Below are 14,471 nucleotides of genomic sequence, written 5' to 3' on the forward strand. Positions count from 1 at the left end.
TTTGAGAAAACGACCTGGTGGTTTTCTGCAAATTTCTTCGTTATCACATAATTATTAAAATGGTTAACAGATGCATCGTAGGAGGGTGTAGCAATACCAGTCTTGATGGGATTAGTACTCAGTTTCCCGAAGACTGGACAATGAGAGAGAAATGGGAGTGCTTGGTCTACACAGGCTGTGCACTGAAACCGTGCAAAGCTCTCGCAGCCGGCTGGCGCTTCCGCAGGTGACGTCACGAATCTGGCTCCAGACTCCCTTGGGATTTTTCCAGACGTGTTTTGTTGTTTTATTTTTTTCTGCTGTAGACAGATGGCCTTGTGCAAAATTACCCTTCTGGATGAGTGTGTAAAGGGACATACTTTAATATAAAAAAAAAAGCACGAAATTGGTCCAGAATATGTACTTTAAGGCCCACCTATTCATATATGTAACGAGCCGGGGCCTATTAAAGATCCCCAGTTATTTTGGCTCATCTGTTCTATTAGAATCTAATAATCTGTTGTAAAGTTTATTAACGGCATGCAACATCACTCCCTGTTTACAGATGGGAGCCCAGAAATTAAATAAATGCAATAAAAACTGTTTTTAATTGTAGGTATTGTATTTAAACTGTCTGGATGTGCCAGAAGCCAACATAAAACCCTGCATGCAGGGCATTCTCAGTCAGAAGGGATTAATGATCCAAAAGTGGAGTCTGGACTTTTTTCATATCTTATTTTTTATATGTAAATACTTAATTTATTGAAGTTTTCTCTATTTTCTATTCTCTGTTTATCCTGTAATGATGCTGTTGGAATTTTAATTTCCCTGAGGGAACCCTCCCAAAGGGATCAATAAAGTTCTATCTAATGTGGTCCATTAACACAAGAACTTTATTACCATGTTTGTGTCCAGCAAACAAGCAAATTATAAAAACCAAGAAGTGGCTATAGAAACCACTCAATGGGATTCGATCCTTACACGCTAACAAAGAAGGATTTTTCGTATGAGTTCGAAAATTATACATCTGTTGAGTTCCCCGACATCTCAAACTACCTGGTGCTGCAGACATCGTTCTACACGGACAAACGGATGAAAACCTGGGAGAGCATGGAGGAGTACAACTTTAAAAAAAAAAAAAATTTTTTAATATATGTGGCTAGGTTAAAGATCTGGTGATCAGGACACTATAAGATAAATCGTGTATCGTTTTTGCCCGGGTAAGTAGCATTTCTGGGCTTTGAACGCGTCTTTGCGATGGTTGCTAGGATGCTACAGGTTTTAGTATCGGATGTAATCAGACCACAGCTGCTCAATTCCCGATCCTCCCTGCTCTTTAATTCCAGCTAAATCATTCATAAAGATCCACAGAAACCCCTTTAAAGACCTGGGTATTACAGGTATTATACATGTTAGTTTACAATATGGTGACCACGGTCAAACGGTAAACAAAAACACATCTGAGGACTTGAGCATCTCCTGAACTTCAAAACATCACAAAATAACGGACAATGTCGAGAAAAGTGATTTGCGAATCCGAACGAAATAAATCGGAGTAATTTACAAACCTTTCGCTGAGTGATTGCTGCAAACTCGAGCGTTCTTTGACCCGGCTCCCTTCCATTGCAGCGAAAGGTTCAGGAGTAGGATATCCACAAGCGCTGGCGACTGGTGGTTTTCTCCGCCTACACAGACGGGTCTGTGCCAGCTACTCAATCCCAGAAAAAAAAATAATGACTTGTCTTTCGATGTTCAAGCGATCTTGTATCATCTTCACTGCCCATAATTTTCTGAAAATCCAATTACTTCACCACAAAATTGTCTTCGATTCGGATTCCGGCATGACCGGAAGCAGCGCTATATTTGTTGATTGACTGACTCTTGTGCTGTGATTGGCTGAGCTGGACGACATGACCACACTGTAGTGTATGTAGTGATGTTACACCATATAGTTATGTTACAGAGCCAGGCAGCATATGCCGGAGGGTGATTGAGAAAGCCAAGCACACATTTCTGGAGGGAAATTTCATACATATTTTGCAAGTATTTTATGGGAAAATGGTTAGTAATTTATTACCTGAGAATACACCAGAAGGCAGGTAAATTTCAAAATTTTCCGGGGGGAGCATGTCCCCAGATCCCCCTAGTATTAATGCACCTTCACTTTGCCACTGCAAATTCCAGAGCCACCTACTACTTTTTTAAGCCAGCAGCTTCAGATTTTCTAGAGAATCCTGAAGAGCCACCTTTCTTATCACCTTTTGGTAAAATCCTTTCACCCTTTATCACATCACAGGGAAAACGGAAGAAATTATCAGTTTCACAGTTTGTTTCGAGCAACCCAAAACAATGCAAGCGCAGGGCATTTTAACAACTAGCAAGGTGCCCCAGTGATGGTAACGCTTTGTGAACAGTTAGCTTAGCTGACCACTTCATGTCTTGCGTATCTGATGAGGTGGATATGATGTGAGCTGCAACCCAGCAATTGTACCCAACTAAAAATTAGCTTTGGGGGGAATCGCAGCTCGCTAGATGGTGCTTCATGGCCCATTGGTTGGGAAACACTGCCTTATTTGATGGTATGCTGATCTATCACAACTTTTATGTAAAAATAATTTTAAAGGGGAACTGAAGGCAAATTTTTTTTTAATCAAAATTCTATCTCATTTTATAATATATAGGAATGCATTTTTGACAGCTATTTTGTCACTGCTATAGCAAGTTGAGTGTTTTGAAATATGCTATGTGATATCAGTCCATATGTCAAAGCAATGGCCGTAAGCGAGATTCGTTGAGACCTGTGCGAGACATCGTAGGACGGAAGTAAAACATACAGCGGAAATCAAAGTGACCAACATCTGCCAACGTTGTCAAAAGACGCGCGCGCCCTCTTTCGAATGCTGACGTAATCAAGTTGGAAGTTTTCCCTGTGTCTGAAATCGCTCCCTATTCACTATATAGGGCACTATATAACGGGGATGCCATTTTGTAGTGCTGTCCGAAACCTTAGGATTATGTGGGAAATGCACTCAGTATAATATCTATCACAAAAATACATGCATGTGTTTTTTATTATTTTGAAAACCCACCAGCCTGGTACGTTTTAATTGTGTGACAGTAATAACGTAAATACCAGTGTGACAGACTAGTCCTTATCCTGTTGTCTTTCCAACTCTTCTCTACTCCATGTTGGTTCGAAGTTGTATGGAATAATCTCCATCGCTGATGAAGCTGGCAAATCTCGAAATTAATCTAAATTGGAATGATATGGTGATCTGGCCGCTGTGTAAACAGTTTTCAAAATGGCGGCGCTGTCACTTCACGTTTGAAGTCTCGCACAAATCTCGTGAAGATTGCGTGGATAAGCAACGCCTGCCGTGGACCAAATGAACTACAGTGGTGCTTGAAAGTTTGTGAACCCTTTAGAATTTTCTATATTTCTGCATAAATATGACCTAAAACGTCATCAGATTTTCACACAAGTCCTAAAAGTAGATAAAGAGAACCCAGTTAAACAAATGAGACAAAAATATTATACTTGGTCATTTATTTATTGAGGAAAATGATCCAATATTACATCTTTGTGAGTGGCAAAAGTATGTGAACCTCTAGGATTAGCAGTTAATTTGAAGGTGAAATTAGAGTCAGGTGTTTTCAATCAATGGGATGACAATCAGGTGTGAGTGGGCACCCTCTTTTATGTAAGGAACAGGGATCTATCAAAGTCTGATCTTCACAACACATGTTTGTGGAAGTGTATCATGGCACGAACAAAGGAGATTTCTGAGGACCTCAGAAAAAATGTTGTTGATGCTCATCAGGCTGGAAAAGGTTATAAAACCATCTCTAAAGAGTTTGGACTCCACCAATCCACAGTCAGACAGATTGTGTACAAATGGAGAAAATTCAAGCCCATTGTTACCCTCCCCAGGAGTGGCCGACCAACAAAGATCACTCCAAGAGCAAGGTGTGTAATCATCGGCAAGGTCACAAAGGACCCCAGGGTAACTTCTAAGCAACTGAAGGCCTCTCTCACATTGGTTAATGTTCATGAGTCCACCATGAGGAGAACACTGAACAACAATGGTGTGCATGGCAGGGTTGCAAGGAGAAAGCCACTGCTCTCCAAAAAGAACATTGCTGCACGTTTGCAGTTTGCTAAAGATCACGTGGACAAGCCAGAAGGGTATTGGAAAATGTTTTGTGGACGGATGAGACCAAAATAGAATTTTTGGTTTAAATGAGAAGCGTTATGTTTGGAGAAAGGAAAACACTGCATTCCAGCATAAGAACCTTATCCCATTTGTGAAACATGGTGGTGGTAGTATCATGGTTTGGGCCTGTTTTGCTGCATCTGGGCCAGGACGGCTTGCCATCATTGATGGAACAATGAATTCTGAATTTTACCAGCGAATTCTCAAGCAAAATGTCAGGACATCTGTCCACGAACTGAGTCTCAAGATAAGCCGGGTCATGCAGCAAGACAACAATCCTAAGCACACAGGTCGTTCTACCAAAGAATGGTTAAAGAAGAATCAAGTAAATGTTTTGGAATGGCCAAGTCAAAGTCCTGACCTTAATCCAATGGAAATGTTGTGGAAGGACCTGAAGCGAGCAGTTCATGTGAGAAAACCCACCAACATCCCGGAGTTGAAGCTGTTCTGCATGGAGGAATGGGCTAAAATTCCTCCAAGCCGGTGTGCAGGACTGATCAACAGTTACTGGAAACGTTTAGTTGCAGTTATTGCTGCACAAGGGGATCACAGTAGATACTGAAAGCAAAGGTTCACATACTTTTGCCACTCACAGATATGTAATATTGGATCATTTTCCTCAATAAATAAATGACCAAGTATAATATTTTTGCCTCATTTGTTTAACTGGGTTCTCTTTATCTACTTTTAGGACTTGTGTGAAAATCTGATGACGTTTTAGGTCATATTTATGCAGAAATATAGAAAATTCTAAAGGGTTCACAAACTTTCAAGCACCACTGTACATTCAATATGGCTAAAAACCAAAAGGGCTGATAAGTGTAATATAATAGGCCAATATGAGTCACGATATAAGGTTAATAAAACTGAAAACGTAATTGAATAACAAATTAAGAAATAAAGCAAGTTTAAAAATTACTTCAGTTCCCCTTTAAAACCTGATCAGTGATTAATTTTTTTTAAATATTCATTTAACTTTTGTTAAATATGCTTTGAGAATGTTGACCTTGATTTCTTTTGATACCTTCTGTCCTGTGCCCCATAATTAGCTCTGAAAGTTTTTATTTTAATAAGAACATTAAGGAAAGCTAAGTTTTATTGAAACTGTTGAAATAACATTCAGTAAGTTTATATAGTACTGGTTTTCAGTAGCTGTGGAAATGTATGGGGGGGGGGACATGCTTTTACAAAAAAAGTGTAATGATTTTTAAATCCTAAAATATAGAAGTTTGCAGAATTATAGAAATGTAAAGGGATGCATTTATAGCTTAAACCAGTGTTTCTCAATCAGGGCTCTGTGGCATAATTATAGGGGGTCTATGAGAATGTTTGTTTGTTTGTTTGTTTGTTTGTTTGTTTGTTTGTTTCAGGGATGAGAGTTTTCCGCTTTTTGGTGGATTTCCGCTTTTTCTGAGTAAAAATCAACCTTTTTATATTATGCCAAATCCGTTTTTTTTTTTTTAATTGAGGGGGGTTAGGGTATGTTCCTTCGTGATACGCCAAGCGTAATTCATTCCTACGACGATGTTACATGTTTACATTTTCGCCATCTTTAGTCTCGCTAAGTCTCGTGGTAGAATACGTGTTATCTACAATGTAACTGGCCAAAACATCGATGGCGAGAGCATGATAGCCAGTCATAACAGTTCTTATAAAAGTACCCGCATACCTTTTTATCTTGTTTTCTGCTTTTTTTGATGACCACCCACTCTCATCCTTATTTAATGTACAAAATATCTCATCTCATTATCTCTAGCCGCTTTATCCTGTTCTACAGGGTCGCAGGCAAGCTGGAGCCTATCCCAGCTGACTACGGGCGAAAGGCGGGGTACACCCTGGACAAGTCGCCAGGTCATCACAGGGCTGACACATAGACACAGACAACCATTCACACACTCACTCACACCTACGGTCAATTTAGAGTCACCAGTTAACCTAACCTGCATGTCTTTGGACTGTGGGGGAAACCGGAGCACCCGGAGGAAACCCACGCGGACACGGGGAGAACATGCAAACTCCGCACAGAAGGGCCCTCGCCGGACCCGGGGTTCGAACCCAGGACCTTCTTGCTGTGAGGCGACAGCGCTAACCACTACACCACCGTGCTGCCCCTGTACAAAATATTATTTTTGTTAAATTTCTTCTTTCGGCTGTTCCTCAGGGATGAAAGTCTTCCGGATTTACCCGGAAATCCGGATATTTGACAAAACTCTTGAAAATCTCCAGTTTTCCGAATGGAGAAATTTATTTTTCGGATTTTTCACGTTCCTAGACGCGGCATAATACTTCGCATCATCCTTGCATGGGCGCGGTCCTTAAATAGCCCAAACATAGTTCATTGATTAAAGACAGGTGTTCTTTGTTAACGGCGCGTGTGCCGGAGCTCGTTAGGCGTGCGCGCCTTCAGGTGCACGAGCTAAGGCGTGCAGGACTGACACCGTTCTGCGCAAGCGCAACACAATCGCACTAGAAAGCAGGTTAAAGCTGCCAGTGTAGCTGCAGTCTTTTTTTAGTTGCAAATTACAAGCATTTCCTCTTGTGTTAATAATTCGCCATGTCAAAACAAGCTAAACTTTCCTCCTTCTTTCGACGTGAAGAGAGGTAAGCAATTTATTTTATATATATATATATATATATATTTTTTTTTTTCTCCCATCAAAGTTGCACTTTGTGGCTTCGAAGCTAAGTTTTAGTGCCGTTTCTAGAACACATCAAGAAAATGTGGAAGAAACAGCAATAATGGAAGAGCCGGTTTCTAAGCTGCCTAAAACTAGCAATGGTAATTATTTTTTGTTACATAATGTACTCAGGCTGCCAGTCAATGTGTGACGACACCACCCCCCCCCCGAAAAATCCTAGCTATGCCCCTGATTTACTATTCATTGGTGTGTTTAAATTTACAGACAATACGAACTAATGTAAACAATTGGCTTCAACTCGCACAAATATGAATTGGAAATGTTTAGTTCACTTTAGCTTACGCAAACGCACAACTCTACTAAAAGATTGATAAACGAGGCTCAACGTCCCCAACATTGAAACCTGAAAGCTTTAGAAACTCTAAGAGACCTTTACTTTTTAACAGGACTGTTTTGGGATTTTGCTGAGTTTACCTTCAACTGTCTAATTTTTTCAAAGTAATGAACTGTGTAGCAGGAAAATCACCGCGTTTTCTAAATGCACTCCTGAAAATTACTCATTAACTAATTAAATTTGATATTTTTGACATGTTAATCATTAATGTACATGAAAGAAAAAGGCTTAAAAGTTATAACTTGTTTTAGTGAAAATAAGGACTAAAATGCACAAGAATGCAGGGTTTTGCGTGTTATGTTATTAAAATATTTTGGGGGGATGCGCCCTCCCCCAAATCTTAGTTTGACTTTCAAAAGTTCAGGGGGGTTTTCTTTGCTCCACTTTCATCTCTAGTTCCTGTACGTTTGGGGTCGCCACTGCGGATCTGTTCCGCATATTTGATTTGGCATAGTTTTTACACCGGATACCCTTCCTGACGCAACCCTCCCCAATCTATCCGGACTTGGGACCGACACAAAGTATACACCGTGCCTTGTGTTTGTGCGATGAGAAATTGAAGATAAGTCGGAAGCGATTTGAGGTAGAAAAGTGCATGGATCTTAGGCGCCGTAGGGAGAGACATTTGAATTTGCGCTGGTATCAGAAAGAAGAATGTCAATGGCAAAAATGTCACGCCCCATTCCACAATGCCTGCGTGTCCCCTTTTTACACAGACGTCGACTCCGGCTCTGTTACGACCAATCACTCTAGCTCAGAGGCGGAACGACATGCACCCACCCGCACACACCCAAAAAAAATCCATATTTGGACCGTTTACACAGAACACTGAGGTGAAATAAAGGCACAACCTTTTTAACAGGCCATGTGAAAGGGGCTAATGAAGCACAAAATGACCAATTACAGCAAGCTAATCGCCTAATGCATGCTAGCTAAAAGGCAGGCTTTTGTTAATGGAGAGATTTTGCTCGTTCACTCGTAGTCTCACACTGTTCAGAGAATGTTGAATGTCCGTGTGCTTGAACAGAACTAGCAGCATAATAACTTGTGCTTTTGTTCTGACTGACTGTGGGAGTAATGTTATTTCTAAAGTCTGAGACGTTCAGTGCGTTTCCTGTGTGTTCAGTTTTTGTTCCCGTTGCTCTTGCAGGAAGCCGTGCCTACGTGCTGCTGTCCCTGAGCCAGCAGGATGGCATTGAGCAGCACATGGACTTTGACAACCGCTACACCCTACTGGAGCTGTTTGCAGAGACCACATCTTCAGAGGAGCATGGGATTTCTTTTGAGGGCATCCACCTTCCACAAGTAAAAATCCCACATCTCATTTAATGCCTGGTTTGCTGTTTTACATGAATCTGGTTTTCAGTTGTTTAGTCATAATAAGTTAAGCAATTTAAAGACCTTTTAATTCATGCTTTCTAACTGCAAAATTAACTGAGAGGTCAGTTACCCAGAAGGGAAGTAATCTGAAACCACCAGGAATGTCAGGATGGTATTGTAATGTGGTGATGAGTAACCTCGCAGACATCCTGTTCTGATGGTTGATGTAGCTTCATGCACAGTGCCTCTAGAAAGTATTCACACCCTCATGATTTTTTTTCTCTTTTCGCTGTATACCAACAGCAAATTTAAATATACTGCCCGGCCAAAAAAAAAAGCCGCGCACGCTGATATTTAATGAGACCACCTTTTAGCTTTGAGTATGGTGTGCATTTGCAATGACGTTGTTTCAGTAACCCTGTGCTACATTACAACATTTATTTCCAGCCAGAATTGCAGTAATTTTTTGTCTTAATGACTGGACAGTTGAACCAATCCGTAAAGTCTTCTCCAACACCAGGGTTCAACAACTTTTTTTTTTTTTCCTCCTCCCTCCCCCCCCAAAAAAAAAAATAAATAAAAGGTCGTGGCAGGGGTTTGGGGGCCGCCTAGGCCCCCACCGGGGTCCGGGACAGAGCCCCGGTGGGGGCACAGGGGGACTTCGTCCCCCTGAAGCTGACGGACTTTGGGCTTTTTTGACTCTGAAACTGGCCAATAAATGGATAGGAAATGCTAAATCACTGTTAAAATAATTTTACAAAAAAATTAACGCATTCTTACTGTATATATCATCTTTATTGTCAATGAGAGACTCATTTGACATTTCAGCTGAGACTGATGCGCCTGTTGCGCATCTCATCTCATTATCTCTAGCCGCTTATCCTGTTCTACAGGGTCGCAGGCAAGCTGGAGCCTATCCCAGCTGACTACGGGCGAAAGGCGGGGTACACCCTGGACAAGTCGCCAGGTCATCACAGGGCTGACACATAGACACAGACAACCATTCACACTCACATTCACACCTACGGTCAATTTAGAGTCACCAGTTAACCTAACCTGCATGTCTTTGGACTGTGGGGGAAACCGGAGCACCCAGAGGAAACCCACGCGGACACGGGGAGAACATGCAAACTCCACACAGAAAGGCCCTCGCCGGCCACGGGGCTCGAACCCGGACCTTCTTGCTGTGAGGCGACAGCGTTAACCACTACACCACCGTGCCGCCCCTGTTACGCATTCCTGAATTAAATTTTTTTGTGTGTGAGGAAAAATAAAAACTTCCATTCATAAACAAAATACCCATTTACAATAAATACATTTTTTTTTTTAAATATAAAGCAATACAATGTTAATTGGGTGAAACCACTCCAATCCATGCACAAGCTGGTGCCCGAGACTGGCACAACAAAGCCACCCCAGCCTCATTAGTTCGGGTCCTTTGACCCAGGAACCTGGAAGTCCTGCAGTAAATAAACAGTGAAGCAACGGGAAAATGCAGCCCTCGCCTACACAATCACAGATACGTAAAATAAAAGACCTGAACTTAACTTGTGTGCGCTGTTCTATGATTACTGTAACTGTGTATGGTCAGAAAAGACGATAGATAAGCGTAACCGTTGCACAATAACGCTACAAGTGTGTGCACCGCAAGGTTATTTAGCTGCAGCTTGTAGCTTCCAGTGTTACTATGTGTCAGTATAGTGTAATGTGGTGCGGTGTCGTGTAACGCAGGGATAGACCTCAATCTGCAGAGCTCTGTGTCTCAGTCTGTATGCAGCTGGCCGGATGTTTTTCTATTGCAATCGCATGACCACTTCAGGTAGCCCCGTATGCATTCGTTTAATGGCCTTCTATTTAACATGCAGTTACAAAATTATATAATAATAAAGCAAATACTTTACGATTTATTTGGTGTATACTGATGAAGTTTTGTTTTTGCGCCAAGGGAAGGGTGGTGGGCCAGAATTATAACGTGGCGGTGCGCCACTTTAAAAATGCCCATGGAGAACACTCAACACATCCCAAAGACTTTCATAGGTAAGGGGTTAAGGTCAGGTCTTTGTGGTGGCCAATTCATGTGTGAAAATGATTTATTCTCCTTCCTGAACCACTCTTTCACAGTTTGAGTCCTAATATTATGCCTGTGCCATCAGGGGGGGAAAAATGGATCCACTGATATGATAACCTGGTCATTTAGTACATTTTAGGTTAGTTCAGCTGATTTTCATTTTATTGCCACGTAAGGTTGCTGAGCCTCGACCTGACCAACTAAAGCAACACTGCCTCCAGAGGTTTGCACAATGCCCACTATGCATGATGGGTGCTTTTGCCTTCCTTTATTACTCTGACACACCCAATGCTGTGAAATTGCATAAATCTGGACTCATCAGACCACATGACCATTGCGCCAGCATCCAGTCTTTATGGCTACGTTCACACTGCAGGCTGAAGTGACTCAAATCCGATCTTTTCGCCCATATGTGACCTGTATCCGATCTTTTATTGACAATATGAACGACACAGATCCGATTTTTTTCAAATCCGACCCAGGCCGTTTGGATATGTGGTCCTAATTCCGATTCCTATCCGATCTTTTCATATGCGACTTCAGTCTGAACCGCCAGGTCGCATTCATCCGACTTGCACGTCATCAACAAGCCACAAACATCACTATTCTGCACTGAAGTAGGCGGCGGGTCTCTCAAAAAAGTTACAACAACATGGCGCATAATCACGGGCGCAGATAGAGGGTGGGACGAGTCATATTTAAATTCACCTCGTTCGGTCCCCCCTACTTATAGGGAGGAAAAAACGTCTATGCTGTCTTTCTTTGCATAAGGCAAACCTCACGGAAAAATCAAAAGACTAATTACCATTCGGTTTATTGAGGTGCACAGCAGTGTATACATATAGTTGCAACAACTCACATAAAACAAAACAAAGACTGATATTCGGTTGGTTGAGCTGCGCAGACTGCACAGGTTGCGAGCTCGAGCTTGGTTGCTATGGTTACTAACAACAAGTTTGACAGGCATGTTGGGGTTGGTTTGCTGGCAGCTTTGTCCCCCCCCCCCCCCAGTTTTTTGTCCCCCCCCCCCCCCCCCCCCCCCCCCCAGTTCAAAAACCGTATCTGCGCCCCTGCGCATGACATCAATGCGAGGGACGCTTCGGGCTGTGAAGGTTCTGAATCTTCTCAATGGAAGGACGCAGAGGTTAGGGAGCTGATTTCCATTTGGGGGGATGCAGCTATTCAAGCTAGATTGGATGGGTCATACCGCAACCGGGCGGTTTTACTTCCGTAAACACTGGCCATGCTCACTGCGTGTGACGTTGTCGTATCCTGCAATGCGCATGCGGAACACTTTTAGGTCGCTTTTCGTTCATACTGAGGATCACATACAAGTCGCATATATTTGTTAATGTGAACGACCTCACAAAAAAATCGGATTTCACAAAAAAATCGGAATTGAGCATTAAGCCTTGCAGTGTGAACGTAGCGTATGTTCCCTAGCAAACTGAAGCCTTTTCTTCTGATTAGCCTTACTAACTTGGATGCTTTTTCTGTTTCCGGTTGGGTCATTCCACGTCAATTCAACCGGGGCCCGCGCACTTGGGTCTCAAAAAATTCTGAAAAAATCACCAGATGTACCCCCATGTTACCTAGGAGAAACACTGTACATTTATTTGAATGCAAGATGTATACTTTCCATGTTACAGCCAATTTTACTGAGAGAGGGGGGTGTCAATTTTGTTCAGACTTTTTTTTTTTTTTTGGTCAAAGTTCACAAGCCCATAGCTCAAGAACTAAACCATGTAGGAGGCTCAAATTTTGCATGCTGGTACATAAATAGGAATAGTACGTAGCAAAACTGTCATTTTGGGTCTGGATGATCCTGCATGGTCATAGCACTCCCTCAAAGATGATCAAAATTTTATTGGAGTTTTTGGCTGTGCTCTGTTTAGGCCTTCAGAAGACATGTTTTTACCCAACATAGTCTCTTGATTTTTTTTTTTTCCCTTATTGAGAAGTAGAAACACTCAAAAAAAAAAAAAAAGCAATAAACAGAAAGGAAACTCTATCAGTGTTTGAACAGAAGACCTCACAAGTCTGACAAATCATTTTGGATGTTATTTTCAGAGCACCGTAACACCTTGTGGGAATGTGCGCAGATTTAAAAAAAATTTTTTTTTTTTATTCTCCATGATCCCTTCTTTTTAAAAACACCAATTTGGCTTGTCTTACTCGAATCTTTCTTTTTTATTTTCCACCCTGAACATGGGCAAAATGCACCATTTTGGATGTCATTTTCAGAGCACCGTAACACCTTGTGGGAATGTGTACAGATTTTTTAAATATATATAAATATATTTCAATGAGGCGGCACGGTGGTGTAGTGGTTAGCGCTGTCGCCTCACAGCAAGAAGGTCCGGGTTCAGAAAAGGCTTCAGTTTGCTAGGGAACATACGCTACGTTCATACGCAATATGTTTTCTATAACATTAATGTAAAGAGTAAATAACCAAAGGCCAATTTTGCCCTGACATGATCACCTGATGCCCCTTTTCCACCAAAGCAGTTCCAGGGCTGGTTCGGGGCCAGTGCTTAGTTTGGAACCGGGTTTTCTGTTTCCACTGACAAAGAACTGGCTCTGGGGCCAGAAAAACCGGTTCCAGGCTAGCACCAACTCTCTGCTGGGCCAGAGGAAAGAACCGCTTACGTCAGCGGGGGGGGGCGGAGTTGTTAAGACCGACAACAATAACAAGACCGTGAAAGATCGCCATTTTTAAGCGACGAAAAGCAGCAGCTGTACAAATGCGAAGTCATCCATTATTATTGTTGCTCCTGCTGCTGCTTCTTCCATGTTGCTTTTGCTTCGATATTCGCGCCAAGGTTGATGCAAACGTAGCGACGTAACTGACGTATACAACGACGTAACTGACGTATACAGTGATGTAATGACGTGTCTTCTCTTAGCACCGTGAGCGATGGAAAAGCAAGCTGGTTCTCAGCTGGCTCGCAAGTTGAACGAGTTGTGAACCAGCACCAGCCCTGGAACTGATTTGGTGGAAAAGGGGTATGAGAGTGCCTGTGCAGGGGTGGAGGGATCCTTTTCAGTTTCAATGATTCAGTGATTTTAGGGGCACCTGTGGTTACGCTCAATATTGAGAGTAACCACAGGTGCCCCTAAAATCACTGAATCATTGAAATATCTCATCTCATCTCATGATCTCTAGCCGCTTTATCCTTCTACAGGGTCGCAGGCAAGCTGGAGCCTATCCCAGCTGACTACGGGCGAAAGGCGGGGTACACCCTGGACAAGTCGCCAGGTCATCACAGGGCTGACACATGGACACAGACAACCATTCACACTCACATTCACACCTACGGTCAATTTAGAGTCACCAGTTAACCTAACCTGCATGTCTTTGGACTGTGGGGGAAACCGGAGCACCCGGAGGAAACCCACGCGGACACGGGGAGAACATGCAAACTCCACACAGAAAGGCCCTCGCCGGCCCCGGGGCTCGAACCCAGGACCTTCTTGCTGTGAGGCGACAGCGCTAACCACTACACCACCATGCCGCCTCATTGAAATATATTTATATATATTTAAAAAATCTGTACACATTCCCACAAGGTGTTACGGTGCTCTGAAAATGACATCCAAAATGATTTCAGACTTGAGGTCTTCTGTTCAAACACTGATAGTTTTCTTTCTGTTTATTGCTTTTTTTTTTTTTTTTTTTTGAGTGTTTCTACTTATCTCAATAAGGGAAAAAAAAAATCAAGAGCCTATGTTGGGTAAAAACATGTCTTCTGAAGGCCTAAACAGAGCACAGCCAAAAACTCCAATAAAATTTTGATCATCTTTGAGGGAGTGCTATGATCATGCAGGATCATCCAGACCCAAAATGACAGTTTTGC

The 14,471-nt window shown here is 42.3% G+C and overlaps 1 protein-coding gene across 4 annotated transcripts in view; it reads left to right on the forward strand.

Annotated features, from left to right (window-relative positions):
* The window catches only part of LOC132889244 (cullin-9), a 113,258-nt gene that overhangs the window by 13,561 nt on the left and 85,226 nt on the right, over window positions 1-14,471 (forward strand). For all 4 annotated transcript variants that reach the window (XM_060925540.1, XM_060925541.1, XM_060925542.1 and 1 more), the window contains exon 3: window positions 8,377-8,531. In XM_060925540.1, coding sequence (XP_060781523.1) covers window positions 8,377-8,531 — 155 coding nt within the window. The remainder of the gene's footprint in view (window positions 1-8,376; window positions 8,532-14,471) is intronic.

Source organism: Neoarius graeffei, chromosome 7 (assembly GCF_027579695.1).
Source record: "Neoarius graeffei isolate fNeoGra1 chromosome 7, fNeoGra1.pri, whole genome shotgun sequence".
NCBI lineage: Eukaryota > Metazoa > Chordata > Actinopteri > Siluriformes > Ariidae > Neoarius > Neoarius graeffei.